This window comes from Dendrobates tinctorius, unplaced genomic scaffold, assembly GCF_039654945.1.
Source record: "Dendrobates tinctorius isolate UK_male_01 unplaced genomic scaffold, ASM3965494v1 ptg000017l, whole genome shotgun sequence".
NCBI classification, from domain to species: Eukaryota; Metazoa; Chordata; class Amphibia; order Anura; family Dendrobatidae; genus Dendrobates; species Dendrobates tinctorius.
Genome location: NW_027361685.1, coordinates 7,918,768 through 7,936,052, shown reverse-complemented (window position 1 = coordinate 7,936,052; position 17,285 = coordinate 7,918,768). Strand labels below are relative to the sequence as shown.

Sequence of the window (17,285 nt, the reverse complement as noted above, 5' to 3'; positions counted from 1 at the left end):
ACCACCATTGCCCATCACCTCCATTATTGCCTCCCCCCAACAATAACATTGCCCATCACCTCCAGTATTGTCTCCCCCACTGCCATCATTGCCTCCCCCACCAATATCACTGCCCATCACCTCCATCATTGCTTCCCCCACTAATATCATTGCCCATCACCTCCATCATTTTCTCCCCCACTGCCATCATTGATCATCACCTCCATCATTGCTTCCCCACCAATATCATTGCCCATCACCTCCATCATTGCCTCCCACCACCCCTCACACACACACACATACACACAGCACCGGTCCGCATCACTCACTCACATAGCAACTCATCACACACACACAGCACCGCATCACTCTCACACACACAGCACCACATACACACGCAGGCACACAGCACAACTCACCTCCCCGCAGCAGCACATCCCGGAAGCCTCTTTCTCTCTGGCAGCTTTCCCTCTGATACAGAACGCTGGATGATGATGTCATCCCGCTGGGCTGTCACAGACAGGAAACGCCCAGAAAGCAGGAAGCCGGGAAGTGCTGCGGCTGCGGGGAGGTGTGATGTGCTGTGTGCCTGCGTGTGTGTGTGGTGCTGTGTGTGAGAGTGATACGGTGCTGTGTGTGTGGTGCTGTGTGTGAGAGTGATACGGTGCAGTGTGTGTGGTGCTGTGTGTGAGAGTGATACGGTGCTGTGTGTGGTGCTGTGTGTGAGAGTGATACGGTGCAGTGTGTGTGGTGCTGTGTGTGAGAGTGATACGGTGCTGTGTGTGTGGTGCTGTGTGTGAGAGTGATACGGTGCAGTGTGTGTGGTGCTGTGTGTGAGAGTGATACGGTGCAGTGTATGTGGTGCTGTGTGTGAGAGTGATACGGTGCAGTGTATGTGGTGCTGTGTGTGAGAGTGATACGGTGCAGTGTGTGTGGTGCTGTGTGTGAGAGTGATACGGTGCTGTGTGTGTGGTGCTGTGTGTGAGAGTGATACGGTGCAGTGTGTGTGGTGCTGTGTGTGAGAGTGATACGGTGCAGTGTATGTGGTGCTGTGTGTGAGAGTGATACGGTGCAGTGTGTGTGGTGCTGTGTGTGAGAGTGATGCGGTGATGTGTGTGTGGTGCTGTGTGTGAGAGTGATACGGTGATGTGTGTGTGGTGCTGTGTGTGAGAGTGATACGGTGCAGTGTGTGTGGTGCTGTGTGTGTGAGAGTGATACGGTGCAGTGTGTGTGGTGCTGTGTGTGAGAGTGATACGTGCAGTGTGTGTGGTGCTGTGTGTGAGAGTGATACGGTGCAGTGTGTGTGGTGCTGTGTGTGAGAGTGATACGGTGCTGTGTGTGTGGTGCTGTGTGTGAGAGTGATACGGTGCTGTGTGTGTGGTGCTGTGTGTGAGAGTGATACGGTGCTGTGTATGTGGTGCTGTGTGTGAGAGTGATACGGTGCAGTGTGTGTGGTGCTGTGTGTGAGAGTGATACGGTGCAGTGAGTGTGGTGCTGTGTGTGAGAGTGATACGGTGCAGTGTGTGTGGTGCTGTGTGTGAGAGTGATACGGTGCTGTGTGTGTGGTGCTGTGTGTGAGAGTGATACGGTGCTGTGTGTGGTGCTGTGTGTGAGAGTGATACGGTGCAGTGTGTGTGGTGCTGTGTGTGAGAGTGATACGGTGCTGTGTGTGTGGTGCTGTGTGTGAGAGTGATACGGTGCAGTGTGTGTGGTGCTGTGTGTGAGAGTGATACGGTGCAGTGTATGTGGTGCTGTGTGTGAGAGTGATACGGTGCAGTGTATGTGGTGCTGTGTGTGAGAGTGATACGGTGCAGTGTGTGTGGTGCTGTGTGTGAGAGTGATACGGTGCTGTGTGTGTGGTGCTGTGTGTGAGAGTGATACGGTGCAGTGTGTGTGGTGCTGTGTGTGAGAGTGATACGGTGCAGTGTATGTGGTGCTGTGTGTGAGAGTGATACGGTGCAGTGTGTGTGGTGCTGTGTGTGAGAGTGATGCGGTGATGTGTGTGTGGTGCTGTGTGTGAGAGTGATACGGTGATGTGTGTGTGGTGCTGTGTGTGAGAGTGATACGGTGCAGTGTGTGTGGTGCTGTGTGTGTGAGAGTGATACGGTGCAGTGTGTGTGGTGCTGTGTGTGAGAGTGATACGGTGCTGTGTGTGTGGTGCTGTGTGTGAGAGTGATACGGTGCTGTGTGTGAGAGTGATGTGGTGCTGTGTGTGAGAGTGATACGGTGATGTGTGTGTGGTGCTGTGTGTGAGAGTGATACGGTGCAGTGTGTGTGGTGCTGTGTGTGAGAGTGATACGGTGATGTGTGTGTGGTGCTGTGTGTGTGAGAGTGATACGGTGCTGTGTGTGTGGTGCTGTGTGTGAGAGTGATACGGTGATGTGTGTGTGGTGCTGTGTGTGAGAGTGATACGGTGCAGTGTGTGTGGTGCGGTGTGTGAGAGTGATACGGTGCAGTGTGTGTGGTGCTGTGTGTGAGAGTGATACGGTGCTGTGTGTGTGGTGCAGTGCTGGGGATGGGCTGCCCACTATTAAAGAGGAATGGTATTCACGCCTCTCCACGCCCATAGGGGCATGGAGAAGCGTGAATATTAATTTTGTTTTAGCAGCGGGGACAGGAACTTGTCTCCTGCTGCTGCTAGCTGGCACAGGGTGGGCCCCCTTGACTCAGGGGCCCCATACCCACTGACTTGGTGGCCCTCGAGCAGTGGGGGCCCTTGGAGCAGTGGGGCCCTAGGCATTTGCTGGCCAGTAAGCCAGCAGGTGTCAGTGCCTGGGCCCACCGGAGAATCCTCTGGTTCTCCGGTGGGCCAGTCCGAGCCTGCGTAGACAATGGTCCTCTGTGTCTTACCACTTGCTCCTTTTACCACTATGCAGGCAGCAGACAGTCCAATAGTCGGTGTCTCTTCTGGATGTACTAAGGTTCTAGTGCTGCTGCTGAATCAACAAGAAAAGTGACCTCATGGCTTCCCACAAGGAGAGTTACATCTGGAAATACAGTGTTTTATAAATGTATTTCCAATTTATCTCCCACCTCAGGACTGTTTGCTCTGGGTGGTGCCGTCTCCTAGTTTTTCAAGATTAAAAAGACATTGTCAGGGATATAGAATGTTTACTCTCTATTTGTTATAATATGTAAGAGTTGGGCCTATAAGTTACCAATAAGGACACATTGCACATCTGATCTGAAGACTGTTCTCTCTGGGTACCCGATGAGAAAGGACCATATCCGGTCTCATTCCAGGGATACCCTCTTGGTACAGTCTTAATAACTTTCCAGCCATCAGATGAAATGGTCAATAACAATTCTGCCTTAAGGGCCTGTCACACTAAGCGATATCGCTAGCAATATCGCTATAACATCACTGGTTTTTATGACGTTATAGCGATATTGCTAGTGATATCACTGTCTGATACTTACCTCCGACCGCTCCCCCGCTGGTTATCGCTGATCGCGCGAGAACATCCTGGACCGTTTCTCGTCGTCAGCTTCCTGCTGGCGCCGACAAGCAACGCGTGGATGCGGGCGGGAGGACATCAGGATCGTCTCGTCTGACAGGTAAGTAACGACCCCCGACCCCTGCGATGTTGCTGGTGAGATCTGCCTGTGTGGCAGCTCACTAGCGACCACTTAGCGATGCACCAGCGATCCTGACCGTGTCATATCGCTGGTCGGGATCGCTGGTGCATCGCTAAGTGTGACAGTACCTTTACAATGAGGACAAGACCTTAAAATATAGCTATGGGACAAAGTCCCATAAGGATGTTACATGAAATTCTTAAACACAAAAGACAAACAAGATGAGGACTATACACAATATAAACCCTGGAGCACAATGGATTTCTACCCACTTGTATGAAATCTCACAAATATCAGTGAAATTCATAAGTCAACAAGAAGATAGTAAACCAGTAGCAACAATACAATTACTGCTACTAATATCCAGGATCTAAATAATCCTCACTGATTACACTATGTCCAAGGTATTCACCAGCTTGTATCTCTATATCGTGCCACCGCCATCCGATGAAGGCCTGTAAGGGGCGAGTGTGACAACACAGTGTAATAATAACAAAGTGCCCCAAGGACTATGGCTACTGATATCACAAAGATACATATGCTCACAAGGACTTCGGACTAGTGCAAAGGCCCCTTTACATTTAGCGATGTACCAGCGATCTGACCAGCGATCCGACCAGGTCAGGATCGCTGGTGCATCGCTAAATGATCGCTAGTGAGCTGTCACACAGGCAGACCTCACCAGCGATGCAGCAGCGACGCAGCGGACAATACTTACCTTTCACACACAGCGATCCTGATGTCCTCCCGCCCGCCTCCACGCGTCGCTCGTCGGCACCAGCAGAAAGCCCCAGCAGGAAGCTGACGACGAGAAATGGAACCGGACATTCTCGCGTGATCAACGATGGACAGCGGGGGAGCCGGTCGGAGGTAAGTATCACACATAGCGATATCACTAGCGATATCACTATAACGTCACAAAATCGGTGATGTTATAGCGATATTGCTAGCGATATCGCTATGTGTAAAACCCCCTTAACAGTACAAACACGATTTTCACAGTTAGGGACTGGACATACACACATACATAGAGACATATAAGACAAGAGAGTAAATTTCCCTCGTACTCCTACAACCTGAACTGCTGAGATAAAGTCCAATGACACCGCCTCTTTATATCCAGAGACGTTCCCGTTCTTAATATCAGGTATTCAGAGCACCACCGGCGCAGACTCTCCTCAGTGAAGCGAAGAGGGTTCAGTCACTCTGTGTTATTAAAAGAAAAACATATAACAATACAACATAGAATATTCTCTATGGGGATCAGGTGGCGTGTACCTAGGTGATTTATACCACTATAATATCCTATGATTTGTCTCCAGTCCACAGATGACTGTTAACCACGCCTACTGGACTCCCTTATACAGTCAGGATTTTATATTCCAATCCTTATACATTCACTCAAGATAACATTCAAGGAGTCTCATGTGTAACATAAAACATATATTTATGGCGCTTTAGTTCTATATAATTTTAAAAGACAGACAAAACAGCACACTTACCAGGAAACAACATTCAACAAAGTACAGAAGACAAAACAGAATACCGGCAAAAATTCATCTTATTATACTGGGTTCTATTTTAGGTTAATCCAGCGGATTCCTTAATCCGACGAGAATCTCCCTTGATTCTCCCATCTAGATCAATTTAACGTGTACACACAGTTGCCTTCTCACACTGGCTTTGTACCCATTCTACAGAATTTTTTACAAGAACAAACCCCATTCCTATGGAGCTTCGCAACTTACAGGAGTTATTATAACTCCAATTGCATGTAAACAACTTCCAACTTACAGGAGCCTCTCACAAACCCCAATTGGAAAAGTCCACAATCACAGTCCCCAATCAATTCCAAGAATAACATTCATACTGGATTAACAAGGTTACTGAATATAATGAAAACTATTAAATGTTCTTACCTGTATTCAGATACAGACGATTCCCAGAGATCCTTAGACTATATGAAATCCGTCACTTTCCCTCAGACCGGGATAACTGATAATGCCCCTGTTGACGCCTACTGTCAAGGCGGAGGACTTACTTAAGGAGTCCCAGACTCCCCCGTGCACGGTTTACAGTACTCACCGGTGAGGGAAAGGTGTTGGATTTCTCGGCCAACGCACCAAATGTCAGTGGTTTTAGTCTTCCAATTAGAAATCGTCCAGACCTGAATAAGTAAGATCCTTTATTTGTCATGCCGGCATGGAGAAAGATTGACAACCACACCAGCTGTGGGCAGTCATCTAAAGTAAACCCCGGCACTCAAATGAGGAAAAGAAGGAATGTATATGCAAAAGTGAATTTATTAATTGACACACTGCAAAGGGAACCTAACCAAAGCAACAGCACCAACGTTTCGGCATAGAGCCTTTCTCAAGGTTGTTGCATCACTGGTCAGAGCAGGGAAACATGGGTCTCAAGGATTACCGGATTATTCGAAGAGAGGTGAGGTGCCATACGGTTTGCAGAGTGTGCATGGGTGAGAGATGTGATAAGGTCACTATGGAGAGTGAATGGACGCCTGCAGTAGAGGTCCAGGACAAGCGCGGGTGGCGAAGGGAGCGGCTGCAGCGGCATGGTGTAATTGGCCTTGAGACCCATGTTTCCCTGCTCTGACCAGTGATGCAACAACCTTGAGAAAGGCTCTATGCCGAAACATTGGTGCTGTTGCTTTGGTTAGGTTCCCTTTGCAGTGTGTCAATTAATAAATTCACTTTTGCATATACATTCCTTCTTTTTCTCATTTGAGTGCCGGGGTTTACTTTATTGCCTATTTATGATTCTTTACCCCCAGAGCACCTTCAGTGTGTGGTAGAGCCTGGAATTTATATACTCTCGTGGGCAGTCATCTGTCTGACTCCATACAGATTCTTAGAGTTTAAATAAGAAAAGAATAGGGCGTTCAAAATACTACATTTGCAAAAATAGTACATACATTGGAATATGCTTAGCTGTTAACAATTCTTATCTACGTTACCAGAGAAGTAAAGGTATGACATTTTATTTTTGTACGTTAGATAAGGATAGCAAACTAAGCACACCCATGTATTACATCAGCTGAAAAGAGTGTCTAGGCATAATAATGGCATATATGCAATCATGTATATACTGTACAGTATATATATATACTCACACACATACACGTATGCATATATATATACATGCACATAAAAGAAAGGACTTTATTACTATTATTATAACATTAGTAGTTTGGGGGACATGTAGGACTTGTTTTTAATCACTTTTTATTCTGCTGTTTGTGAGGTAGGATGTAGAAACAGACGGCAATTCTGCTAATGTTTTCTATTATGTGACTGTACGGCCCCTTCACACGACCTGTCATGTTTTTCACAGATGCCACGTGTCCCCTATTTGACATACGGTGCTGCTCTTATGTCCGTGTTTTCCCAGCAGCACATGTGGGTATACAGGTGTATATGGGTCGCCCCATCCCAGGGCTGTGGGGTACTCGGTACCCGTGTCAGCGGGATGTGTCACAGCGGCGGTGACCCGGTCTGTGGCCCTGGGCGCCCAAATCAATGGTGGTGTGTAGTTAATGAAGTGGAATAGTTTGTGACGCCACCTGTGGTGTTTGGCAAGCAAGATGTTAAGCCAACGCTGCGTGCAGATCCTCTGGGGCTGATGGTGTGTTGCAGCATAGATGGTGTAGCTCCCCACAGGTGAAGCTGTAACCCCAGGGCAGTGTATAGGCGCAGGCGGTGTGAGGAATGTTGGTACCCAGATGTAGCAGTGCTGACGGTGTTGGCACACAAAGGAATGGAAGACACCAGGGCTTGTAGTTCCAAAGCTTTACTCACAGTTCATAGTACACACTGGTGCCTGCCTCCGTGCCGTGTCCTCCGGGGTAGAGACTCAATCAACCTCCCGGGCAAGTCAGGATTCTCCTCTCCAACACCCCGCCAACAAGTACCTCTCCTGAACGACTCCTCTATTGCGCCTTGTAGTGTGAAGAGCTCCAGTACCGTGGTACTCTGAAGTTCCTCCTGTCAGATGTTCCTAACAGCTCTCCTTGTACGGCAGACAGTTGTAGCCTACTTCGGGGACTCCCTTTATCCTGAGTCCCGGCTCTCTATACAGATGCTGTTGTGCCCCAAGTCTTGGATGGGAGTAGTGCATTTACAGCCAACTACTCCACCGGTGTCTGCTGCAGAACCATGTCCATACAACCTCGGGGACCGGGCCCAGGCCTTGCGCTGAGAACCTATAGGCAGGGTTCCTCTTCCAACCCACAACTCCTCTCTGTTCTCCTACTCCTTCGTTCAGTGCTGTTCCTTCTCTCTCTTATGGAAGCTTAGGTTGCAGTTCTATGTTTGCTCCTTCTCTTCCCTTCCCGTGCCAGCTGGCTCAGATCACTGAGGCAGCTGCAGAACTCCTTCCTCTCTCTCTCGGACCCATCCTCAGTCTCTCCTGACTGACTGTCCTTCTCCCGCCTGACCTCCCGTCAGACTGACCTGTCATTCTAAACCTTCCCAACCTTTTATGTATCTCAACTCCACCCACCTCCCAGCACATCTCGTGTTACAAAGCAAGGACCCACGAAAGGTGCTCTGCTATCCTCTAAGCATGGAGCCGCAATCTGGTCCATTGCTGAACTATCCTGTGTGTGGGTGCAGGTTTTGGAGCGTGGAAAGGAGTTCCCAACTTACCTAGGTGGTGGGGCACTACACCTTAGGAGAAGATGCAGTACCTCTGTGGCAACTGAGCCCCAGCGTTATGGAAGATAAGTCTATGAGGAACGTGTTCAGCTGCCGACTCCGAGGAGGAAACTGCTTGTTGTCTGTGGCCTAAATATATAGGTTTTATTAGTAGATGTCAGGGAAGAAAACTAAACCCTGTAAGATAATAAATCTCCTCATATGTTTCCCTTATTATCTCCAGTAATTGTATTATTACACAGGATTCTTATGATGTTACATCGGATCATCTTCTTCTCATTCAGGTCTCTACAATATCGGATCCTCTCAGTGAAGATCTTCTACAGAAGAGAATTTTCCTGATTTACCCATCAAGGATGGATATGGACAGAGACAAGATGGCGGAGAGGATGTTACACCTCACCCTAGAGATCCTCTTCCGTCTCACTGGAGAGGTGAGAGATTCTGATGACATCACATTACATCATTCTTATCTATGGGAATAACAGACGGACAGAACTGGAGAGGTGAGGACTCTGGAAATGTCTGTAGTGAGATTTATTAATGTGTCTCTCCATTACCAGGATTACACAGTGGTGAAGAAGACCTCTAGTGATCACTGTCAGGACCCTGTGTCTGAGGGATGGGGAAGACCCCTGAGCCCAATCACGGGGCCTCCACCTCACCCCCTGATCCATGAGGACATCAATGACCAGAAGATCTTAGGCCTCATCTACAAGATGATTGAGCTGCTGACTGGAGAGGTGACACTGCTGGGAATGCTGGGACATTATACAGTAACACTATGAAGGGATCGGGGGATGACGGTATCATTGGGGGACAATACAAAGACCTTTCTAATGATCTTTTTACTCTTAGACCTGTGACGGGGACAAGGGGGCATCCTCTACGTCTGGAGGAAAGAAGGTTTAAGCATACTCACAGACGCGGATTCTTTACTATAAGAGCAGTGAGACTATGGAACTCTCTGCCATATGATGTTGTAATGAGTGATTCACTACTAAAATTTAAGAAGGGACTGGATGCCTTTCTTGAAAAGTATAATATTACAGGGTATATACACTAGTCTCCTTAATATTGCGTTGATCCAGGGAGCTAGTCTGATTGCCGTATGTGGAGTCGGGAAGGAATTTTTTTCCCCAATGTGAAGCTTACTGTTGCCACATGGGTTTTTTTTGCCTTCCTCTGGATCAACATGTTAGGGCAAGTTAGGATAGGATATGGGTTGAACTAGATGGACTTAAAGTCTCCCTTCAACCTTAATTACTATGTTACTATGTTACTATGTATTGTATGTGTCAGGTTCCTATAAGGTGTCAGGATGTCGATGTCTATTTCTCCATGGAGGAGTGGGAATATTTAGAAGGACACAGCGATCTGTACAAGAACGTCATAATGGAGGTTCCCCAGCCCCTCACATCTCCAGGTAATAGACAGGACTAAATACATACGGCCTCTAATTATCTGTATGTAAGGAAGCAATTCAGTCCCTGTATGTGTTTCCTCCAGATCTATCCAGTAAGAGGACAACACCAGAGAGATGTCCCCGTCCTCTTCTTCCACAGGACTGTAACCAAGAAGATCCCAATGTTTCTCAGGATCATCAGGTAGATGGAGAGAAGGTGTCAGGAGATCTCCCCTATGATGTGTATACGGCTGTGAAGGTCTTGTGCTCAGTCTTGTTTTATCCACCAGTATTACATGTTTTATACTTGTGTAATGAGAACGGTGGAGATGGCAGGATTACAGCTGATCATAGATGGGACTTCTCCATCTGTCTGTGACTTTTACAATATTTGTTTCAGGGTGAAGATCTGACCCATATTAATACTACAGAGACATATGTAAGGGGTGATGAGCGGTGTAAAGAGGAGATTCCCACATATGACTACCCAGGTGAGTAGTAACCACTGAATGCAGAGAAGTCACAGATTCCTCTCAGTCACCGGCTGTGGCTGCTTTATCGGTGGTGTAGTCCGGCCGTATTACCATGATCACCATTTTGCCTCTAGACCACAACATTCTCCTCCACCCAAAACTGTTCAAAAGACTTTGGGCATTGAAAGCCCTTTTCTATAGAACTTGTCACCTAGAAGATCCACCTACCTTCTGGGTTTAGGAGACGCTGACCGTTACCTGCCCAGATCTGTAACTATAAAGCCAAATGACAGCGTACGTAGAATGTGCTGACAAGTTAGAAAATCACTTGAAGAAAAGTATTATGATGGGCCAGTAAGAGAAAGCGGAGGGTAATGATGCTGTTGGCTTCCTAGATCCCTGAGATCTTATCGGATGAATCTTCTCTCCCTTCTGTGCTGCTGAATATCTCATGGTCCTGTAGTAATGGCCCGGATTGGGGGGTGGTCCACTGCTTTCCGCGACCAGACGACACAGACACCAGACGGAGGCAGATTTTGGTTGCAACAGGTCCGAGTTTATTGGCCATCCTCCTGACGACTGTAGCCATACACCGCAGCTCCTTTACAGCTCTCCGTATTCAGGCCCAGGTACCTTCACCTTCCTTCTGTTGTAGTGACGTTCCTTGCGGATCTTTTGCTGGGGCTGCCCTAGGCCTATCTACCGCCAGCGCTTCACCAGTCCAAGGTCGTCGTCTGTCCTGCGGTTCTTTGTGTCAGGTCCACCCCCTGACTGTCTCTTCCTGTCAGTCCCCTGGTCGAGCTCTCCACAGTCGTCAGTCTTCCGTACTGAGTCTTCTCCTCCTGAGCTCCTCCCGGGACTAGCCTAGCCTGGAACCCTGTCCTGTCCTATTTATCCCCTTCCTCGGGAATTTCCCTCCTGGGTTTCTATCTCCCCGCCCCCATGACTAAGTATTTTCTAAAGCCCTAAGCTGCTGTCAAGTCCTGAACTACGCTCCCCCTGCCATCTTGTGGTCAAATCTAGGTATTGCACTCCTTTTCTATCTTCCCCAGCTGTTTCCCTTCTGTCATTGCCAATATCCATCTATAGTGCACAAACCGTCCCTTCTTCCTTCAGTCAAGTCTATCCTTCAAGTCACCTTCCCACACTCCCCCTTCCTTTGTGTATTGTCATCCCCGACAATCGTACTCCTTACCTACGTTGTCCTGAAGCTTGTCCACCGTCTGTTGTCGGACCTCTTGTCGGGCCAAACCCGCCACACGCGGGGGGGCGCCGAACCAAACCGGGAGCACCATGCTCCGAGCAGCCTACTGCTACCCGCCGGCGCGCACGGCACGTGACAGCTTCTTTCAGGTTGGCGAGGTCCACCCGGACTACTCTACGTCATGTACCTCCCACTGCTCTCCGTTTCTGTTACCCTCTACTGTCCGGAACACCATGACCGAGGCCTTTCGCCTACCAGGCCATCGCAAGCGCCCGCCCATCCTTTTAGGGTGTCTGTGGTGTCGGGGGCCCACTGACGGACCACTGTCTGGTTCAATATCTTCCGTCTCTTTGTCCATCAAATTAAAAAGAGTCATGGTCGGCGTTTTTATCCTACCCTGTACCCGGGACCTGTTACACTTTTTTATACATACTACACATTAAATCAACTTGTTAGCATACCGTTACCTCTACTTTAATAACAGTATGAGTAACCCCTTTTCTTTTTTTCCTTTTTTTCTTTCAACACATTTTAAAACAGAACAGGAATACTCCCCCTTCCTTTAACATTAGCACTTTCTCCCTGCATCCCCGCTTGGTCAGGAGAAAACAATAAACAGCAAAACATAAAAACATTTTCCTTCTCTGGAACACGAAACTGTCCTCTAGGCCTGCACAACGGTGCATCGAAATCCCGGTAGTCCGGGCCATCTCCTGATAGCCGGTGTTATGCCGATAGTAGGGGGCTTCACAGCCGTGGAGCTCCCGGGATGCTGGGAGTGTCTTTGGGGGTCCCTTTTTTTACGGGGGCGCGTGGCCTTCAGGTTCGACGATCACGGCTACCGCATAATAGCCGCGGGGACAGTATTCTTTATAGTATGACACAAGTCCCCCTCCCGCAAAGCCCGGCCGTGACGGATGGAAGTCACATTAAGATATACCTTTTGGCCGGTTGCGAGGTCTCGAATGAACCCGTATCCCTTCTCCAGGTTGGTATACACGAGCCACTGGTGGATCGGAAAGCCACCATGCCTGCCTCTCCTTTTTTGTGGAGCAGGCTCCAGATCTCCCACTCTCGGGCCTTCTTCTCTATGACTTCTGCTACCCATACGGAGGGTCCGTAGTAGGCCACGTAGTTCGGTGGGAGGGACGCGGCCGGGGTCGAGAGCGGGGGAAGAGGCGGCCACAGATTCCGGCGGCCCAGCAGCTGCTGGGGCCGGACGGCGGGCAGGGGCAGCCGTGGGTCCCGGTGGATAGGCTACAGAGCCCAACAAGTGGGCCGCAGCCAGCTTCGGGAGTGAAGTGGACGCGGCCGCGGGGCAGGCCGCAACTGGAGTCGCAGACGGAGCCGGAGTGGTGGCAGGCTTCGGTGGATAGGCCGCCGACTCTCGGTGGAACGTGGCAGGGACGGCCACAGGTGGGTTCCGCACTGGCGACACAAGACATGGCGCCGCCGGGCAGGGTGGCTCGGGGACATGGGCAGAGGCGTCACTCAGCCCAGCAGAGGCCGCAAAGCCCTCTCTCACCCCATTGCCACAGCCTCCGGCAGGCCACCCCGCAGCTCCTCCCGCAGCCTCCGATCTTCACCCCGCCATCCGGCAGGGTTAGCCTCCAGGCTTGTCGGTCCCACGGGGAGGCTCCCAGGCGATGTCTTCGGCGGCTGCTCCAGCAGGGCCCACAGTCGCTCCTCTTCTCCAACCGATGTCTGGGGTGCTGTCAGTGGCTCCCAGGGGCAGGTCTCCCGATGAGATTTGACCTCTTGACGCCACTGCCACTCCAGGCGTCCAAGACCGCGGCAGCTGCAATAGGTCTGAGTTTATTGGCCGTGCTCCTGACGAATGTAGCCATACACCGCAGCTCCTTTACAGCTCTCTGTATTCAGACCCGGGTACCTTCACCTTCCTTCTGTCGTAGTGATGTTCCTCGCGGATCTTTCGCTGGGGCTGCCCTAGGCCTATGCACCGCCACCGCTTCACCAGTCCAAAGTTGTCGTCCAATCTGTACCCCTGGGGCCTCGTCTGTCCTGCAGTTCTTTGTGTTAGGGCCACCCTCCTGACTGTCTCTTCCTTTCAGTCCCCTGGTCGAGCGCTACACCATCGTCAGTCCTCTGTACTGAGTCTTCTCCTCCTGAGCTCCTCCCGGGACTAGCCTAGCCTAGAACCCTGTCCTGTCTTATTTATCCCCTTCCTCGGGAATTTCCCTCCTGGGTTCCTATCTCCCCACCCCATGACTAAGTATTTTCTAAAGCCCTAAGCTGCTGTCAAGTCCTGAACTACGCTCCCCCTGCCATCTTGTGGTCAAATCTAGGTATTGCGCTCCTTTTCTATCTTCCCCAGCTGTTTCCCTTCTGTCATTACCAATATCCGTCTAGAGTGCACAAACCGTCCCTTCTTCCTTCAGTCAAGTCTGTCCGTCAACTCACCTTCCCCACACTCCCTACAAGACCAGGTCCAGTCTTTCTGGCCAAACTTCCCTTTTATGAGCGACAACAGTAAATGTGCCGTGAGGCCAAGTGTGAATTTCTGTCCAATAACAGCAGAGTTTCCCTTTATCCTGACTTTTACATTTGTATTAAAACCAACTAACTTCCAGGAGGATTGTGATAATCTCCAGGACAAACATTCCACCTGTGCCCTGATAGATCTCTAAGCTGTGCGTGGCTGATGGCTGGAATATACATTTATTCCCGCCTGCAGGAGATGTGTTGGCTCCAGCCCTGGTGTCATGGATTCTCTCCACGTCATAAATTCCATTATGTTTTCCATCCTAAAGAATTCAAATTACTGCACAATCTTTCCTCAAATGAGGAGAACTAATAGTTTCTCTACTCTTTTGGTCAGGACTCACAGTAGCTCAAATAGTTCACCAGAAATGAGTGCAACTCTGGTTTAGTGTTCTCCCCTCATATTTACTGTACATTGTTGTTGGGGATGTAAAATAAGTTTTAACTCTGTCTTTTTCTACATCTTCATTCTGTATGATAGTTTGTGGTGGCATCGGCTTGTCTCACTTATGTAAGTCTGTAACTCCCTGATAGTCTTAACAAAAATCTCTCCATCGCCTCTTCCAAATGCCAAAGGGCTAAATTTAAAGGGAACCTGTCAGCAGGATTGTGCTCAGTAACCTACAGACACTGTCAGGTCAGCGCCGTTATACTAAATACAATGATACCTGGTGATGAAATCCGTCTTGTGGTTGTTGTTTAATCTGTATTTGTAGTTTTCAGTTAATGAGATTCTCGTGCTCTGGGGCGGGGCTGTGGGTGGGGCTTTATGTGGTGCTCTGATTATATATTCATTTGTATTGGCTAATGACAGGTCGCTGACCCCTCACTGACCTGCCCCCCATTATTACATAATGCATATAATAGCATTGATATTATTGTTGATAATGCCTATAATATTGTGGCTATTGTGAGGCTTAGAAAAAAATTACATCCAGCAAAATGTCACCGGCGATGGCGGCGCCTGCGCAGTAGCATCTATCTCTTATCAGGTGCTTCTGTGGTGCTTCTGTGGTGTCAGATGGCAAGAAGAATAGTCAGGTAGCCGGGTCAGAACCAGAAGGACAGAATACAGAATCAGAAGACACAAGAGTAGTCAGTAAACGGGCCACGGTCACAACAGAAAATAAATAGACAAGCCGCAAGCTGAGCACAGAGGACTGAACCAGAGGAGAACAACGCTGTATCTGGCAGATTCCGGCCATGTACTTTGCGCTTTAGTAGGGTGTGGTACTTTCCAATTGGCTGAAGTAGGGAGCAGATTACTCCAGCTGGACAGCAGGAACAGATCCCAGAAGAGATTGGACACACCATATGCAGAATCCCTAATATAACTAAATGACAGAAAACCAGAATAGTAAAAATCCCCATAAAGTGATTCCATTTTACAAATTAATTCACTGAGGGTTATAATCCTTAGGAGGACTGAATATTGTGACTCCACAGCCACTTTCCAGAAATTAACACACAGTGGATGTTGGAGAGTGAAAATTACACATTTGCCATTTTCTTACCCAGCACATAGTGCCCAGATTGTGCTCCAGAAGACACACACCAAAAATTAAGTGGATTCTTCTCACTATAATATTGCTAAATACAGGATCCTAAATGTTGTTTGCGCACACTGCAAGACTCCGAAGTGAGAGCGGATTTTGCTGGATTAGTTTATAGAAACCTTGTTGCTTTTCAACAGCCTTTGAGCTACTAATAGTGTGGGAACCTCTGTTTTTCCATTGACAGATGATGGACCTGAGTGGGGACTTGTTTTTTGTGAGATGAGAAATGGTATTATTTTCGCCTACATAACATTGATTGGTTTCTTTTTATTGGATATTTGGGAGGCAGAATGAACAAACAGTTGAACACCACACACTACTGGCTCATCCAACAAGGTTTTCTATTAGACTGTGAACTGTCATTGTCTTGGTAAACAAGTAAAGTTTTTTTTACATAGCTTGCCATTTTTATGGACAGTTTAAATAGAAATGTTCAAAAATATAAAACTCAAGGATATTTTATTAAAAAATAATAATTATTTTGTATCTTAGCAGATGACTGTACCAGGAGATCAGAGGGACAGCTGACATCTTCAAATTTTAAATCTGATGATCTTGAGATCCTACAAGATACAACTGAAGTGATTGCTATTACTCCAGATATATCATCATCCATTCACAGCAAAGATCTGTCATCTGATCCTATGAAACAGGTCCCATCTTCTGATTCTTCTGATTCATTACCGACTACTAAGGAAAATCAAAGTCACAAAAGAGGCATTAAAAAACAAACTGCTCCTAAAGGAAAGAAGTCATTTTCATGTTCAGAATGCGGGAAATATTTTATCCAGAAATGTAATCTTGTTATACACCAAAGAACTCACACGGGGGAGAAGCCTTTTTCCTGTTCAGAATGTGGGAAATGTTTTAAATGGAAATCGTTTCTTGTTAGGCACCAGAGAACTCACACAGGGGAAAAGCCTTTTTCCTGTTCAGAATGTGGGAAATGTTTTAACCGGAAATCAGTTCTTGATAGCCACCAGAGAACTCACACAGAGGAGAAATCTTTTTCATGTCCAGAATGTGAGAAATGTTTTGCACAAAAATCACATTTTGTTAACCACCAGAGAACTCACACAGGGGAGAAGCCTTTTTCGTGTTCAGAATGCGGGAAAGGTTTTATCCAGAAAGGAAATCTTGCTAAACACCAAAGAACTCACACAGGTGAAATCTTGAAGCCTTTTTCATGTTTAAAATGTGGGAAATGTTTTAAACAGAAATCAGACCTTGTTATTCACCAGAGAATTCACACAGGAACAAAACCTTTTTCATGTTCAGAATGTGATTAATGTTTTGTACAGAAATCAAATTTTGTTACCCACCAGAGAACTCACACAGGGGAGAAGCCTTTTTCCTGTTCAGAATGTGGGAAATGTTTTAACCGGAAATTGATTCTGGTTAAGCACCAGAGAACCCACACAGGGGAGAAGCCTTTTTCCTGTTCAGAATGTGGGAAATGTTTCAAATGGAAATCGTTTCTTGTTAAGCACCAGAGAACTCACACAGGGGAGAAGCCTTTTTCCTGTTCAGAATGTGGGAAATGTTTTAACCGGAAATCGGTTCTTGATAGCCACCAGAGAACTCACACAGAGAAATCTTTTTCATGTCCAGAATGTCGGAAATGTTTTGCACATAAATCACATTTTGTTAACCATCAGAGAGTTCACACAGGGGAGAAGCCTTTTTCCTGTTCAGAATGTGGGAAATGTTTTAACCGGAAATCAGTTCGCGATAGACACCAGAGAACCCACACTGGGGAGAAACCTTTTTCCTGTTCAGAATGTGGGAAATGTTTTAACCGGAAATCAGTTCTTGATAGCCACCAAAGAACCCACACAAGGGAGAAGCCTTTTTCATGTTCAAAATGTGGGAAATGTTTTAAATGGAAAAAAAATCTTGATAGGCACCAGA

At 47.8% G+C, this 17,285-nt stretch overlaps 1 protein-coding gene across 1 annotated transcript; it reads left to right on the top strand.

The window, feature by feature from the left end:
* Window positions 1-5,967: 5,967 nt before the first annotated feature.
* Window positions 5,968-16,668, top strand: LOC141082426 (uncharacterized). The gene is made up of 4 exons (XM_073566368.1): window positions 5,968-6,037; window positions 9,744-9,841; window positions 10,040-10,130; window positions 15,870-16,668. The coding sequence occupies exons 1-4, from the start codon at window positions 5,968-5,970 to the stop codon at window positions 16,661-16,663; spliced, it is 1,053 nt and encodes a 350-aa protein (XP_073422469.1). The 3' UTR covers window positions 16,664-16,668.
* The last annotated feature ends 617 nt before the right edge of the window (window positions 16,669-17,285 follow it).

Coding starts and splice junctions, on each gene's coding strand:
- LOC141082426 (XM_073566368.1), top strand. CDS start 5,968: ATGGGTCTCAAGGATTACCGGATTATTCGAAGAGAGGTGAGGTGCCAT. Junction 9,842..10,039: donor ATGTTTCTCAGGATCATCAG/GTAGATGGAGAG, acceptor TATTTGTTTCAG/GGTGAAGATCTGACCCATAT. Junction 10,131..15,869: donor TCCCACATATGACTACCCAG/GTGAGTAGTAAC, acceptor GTATCTTAGCAG/ATGACTGTACCAGGAGATCA.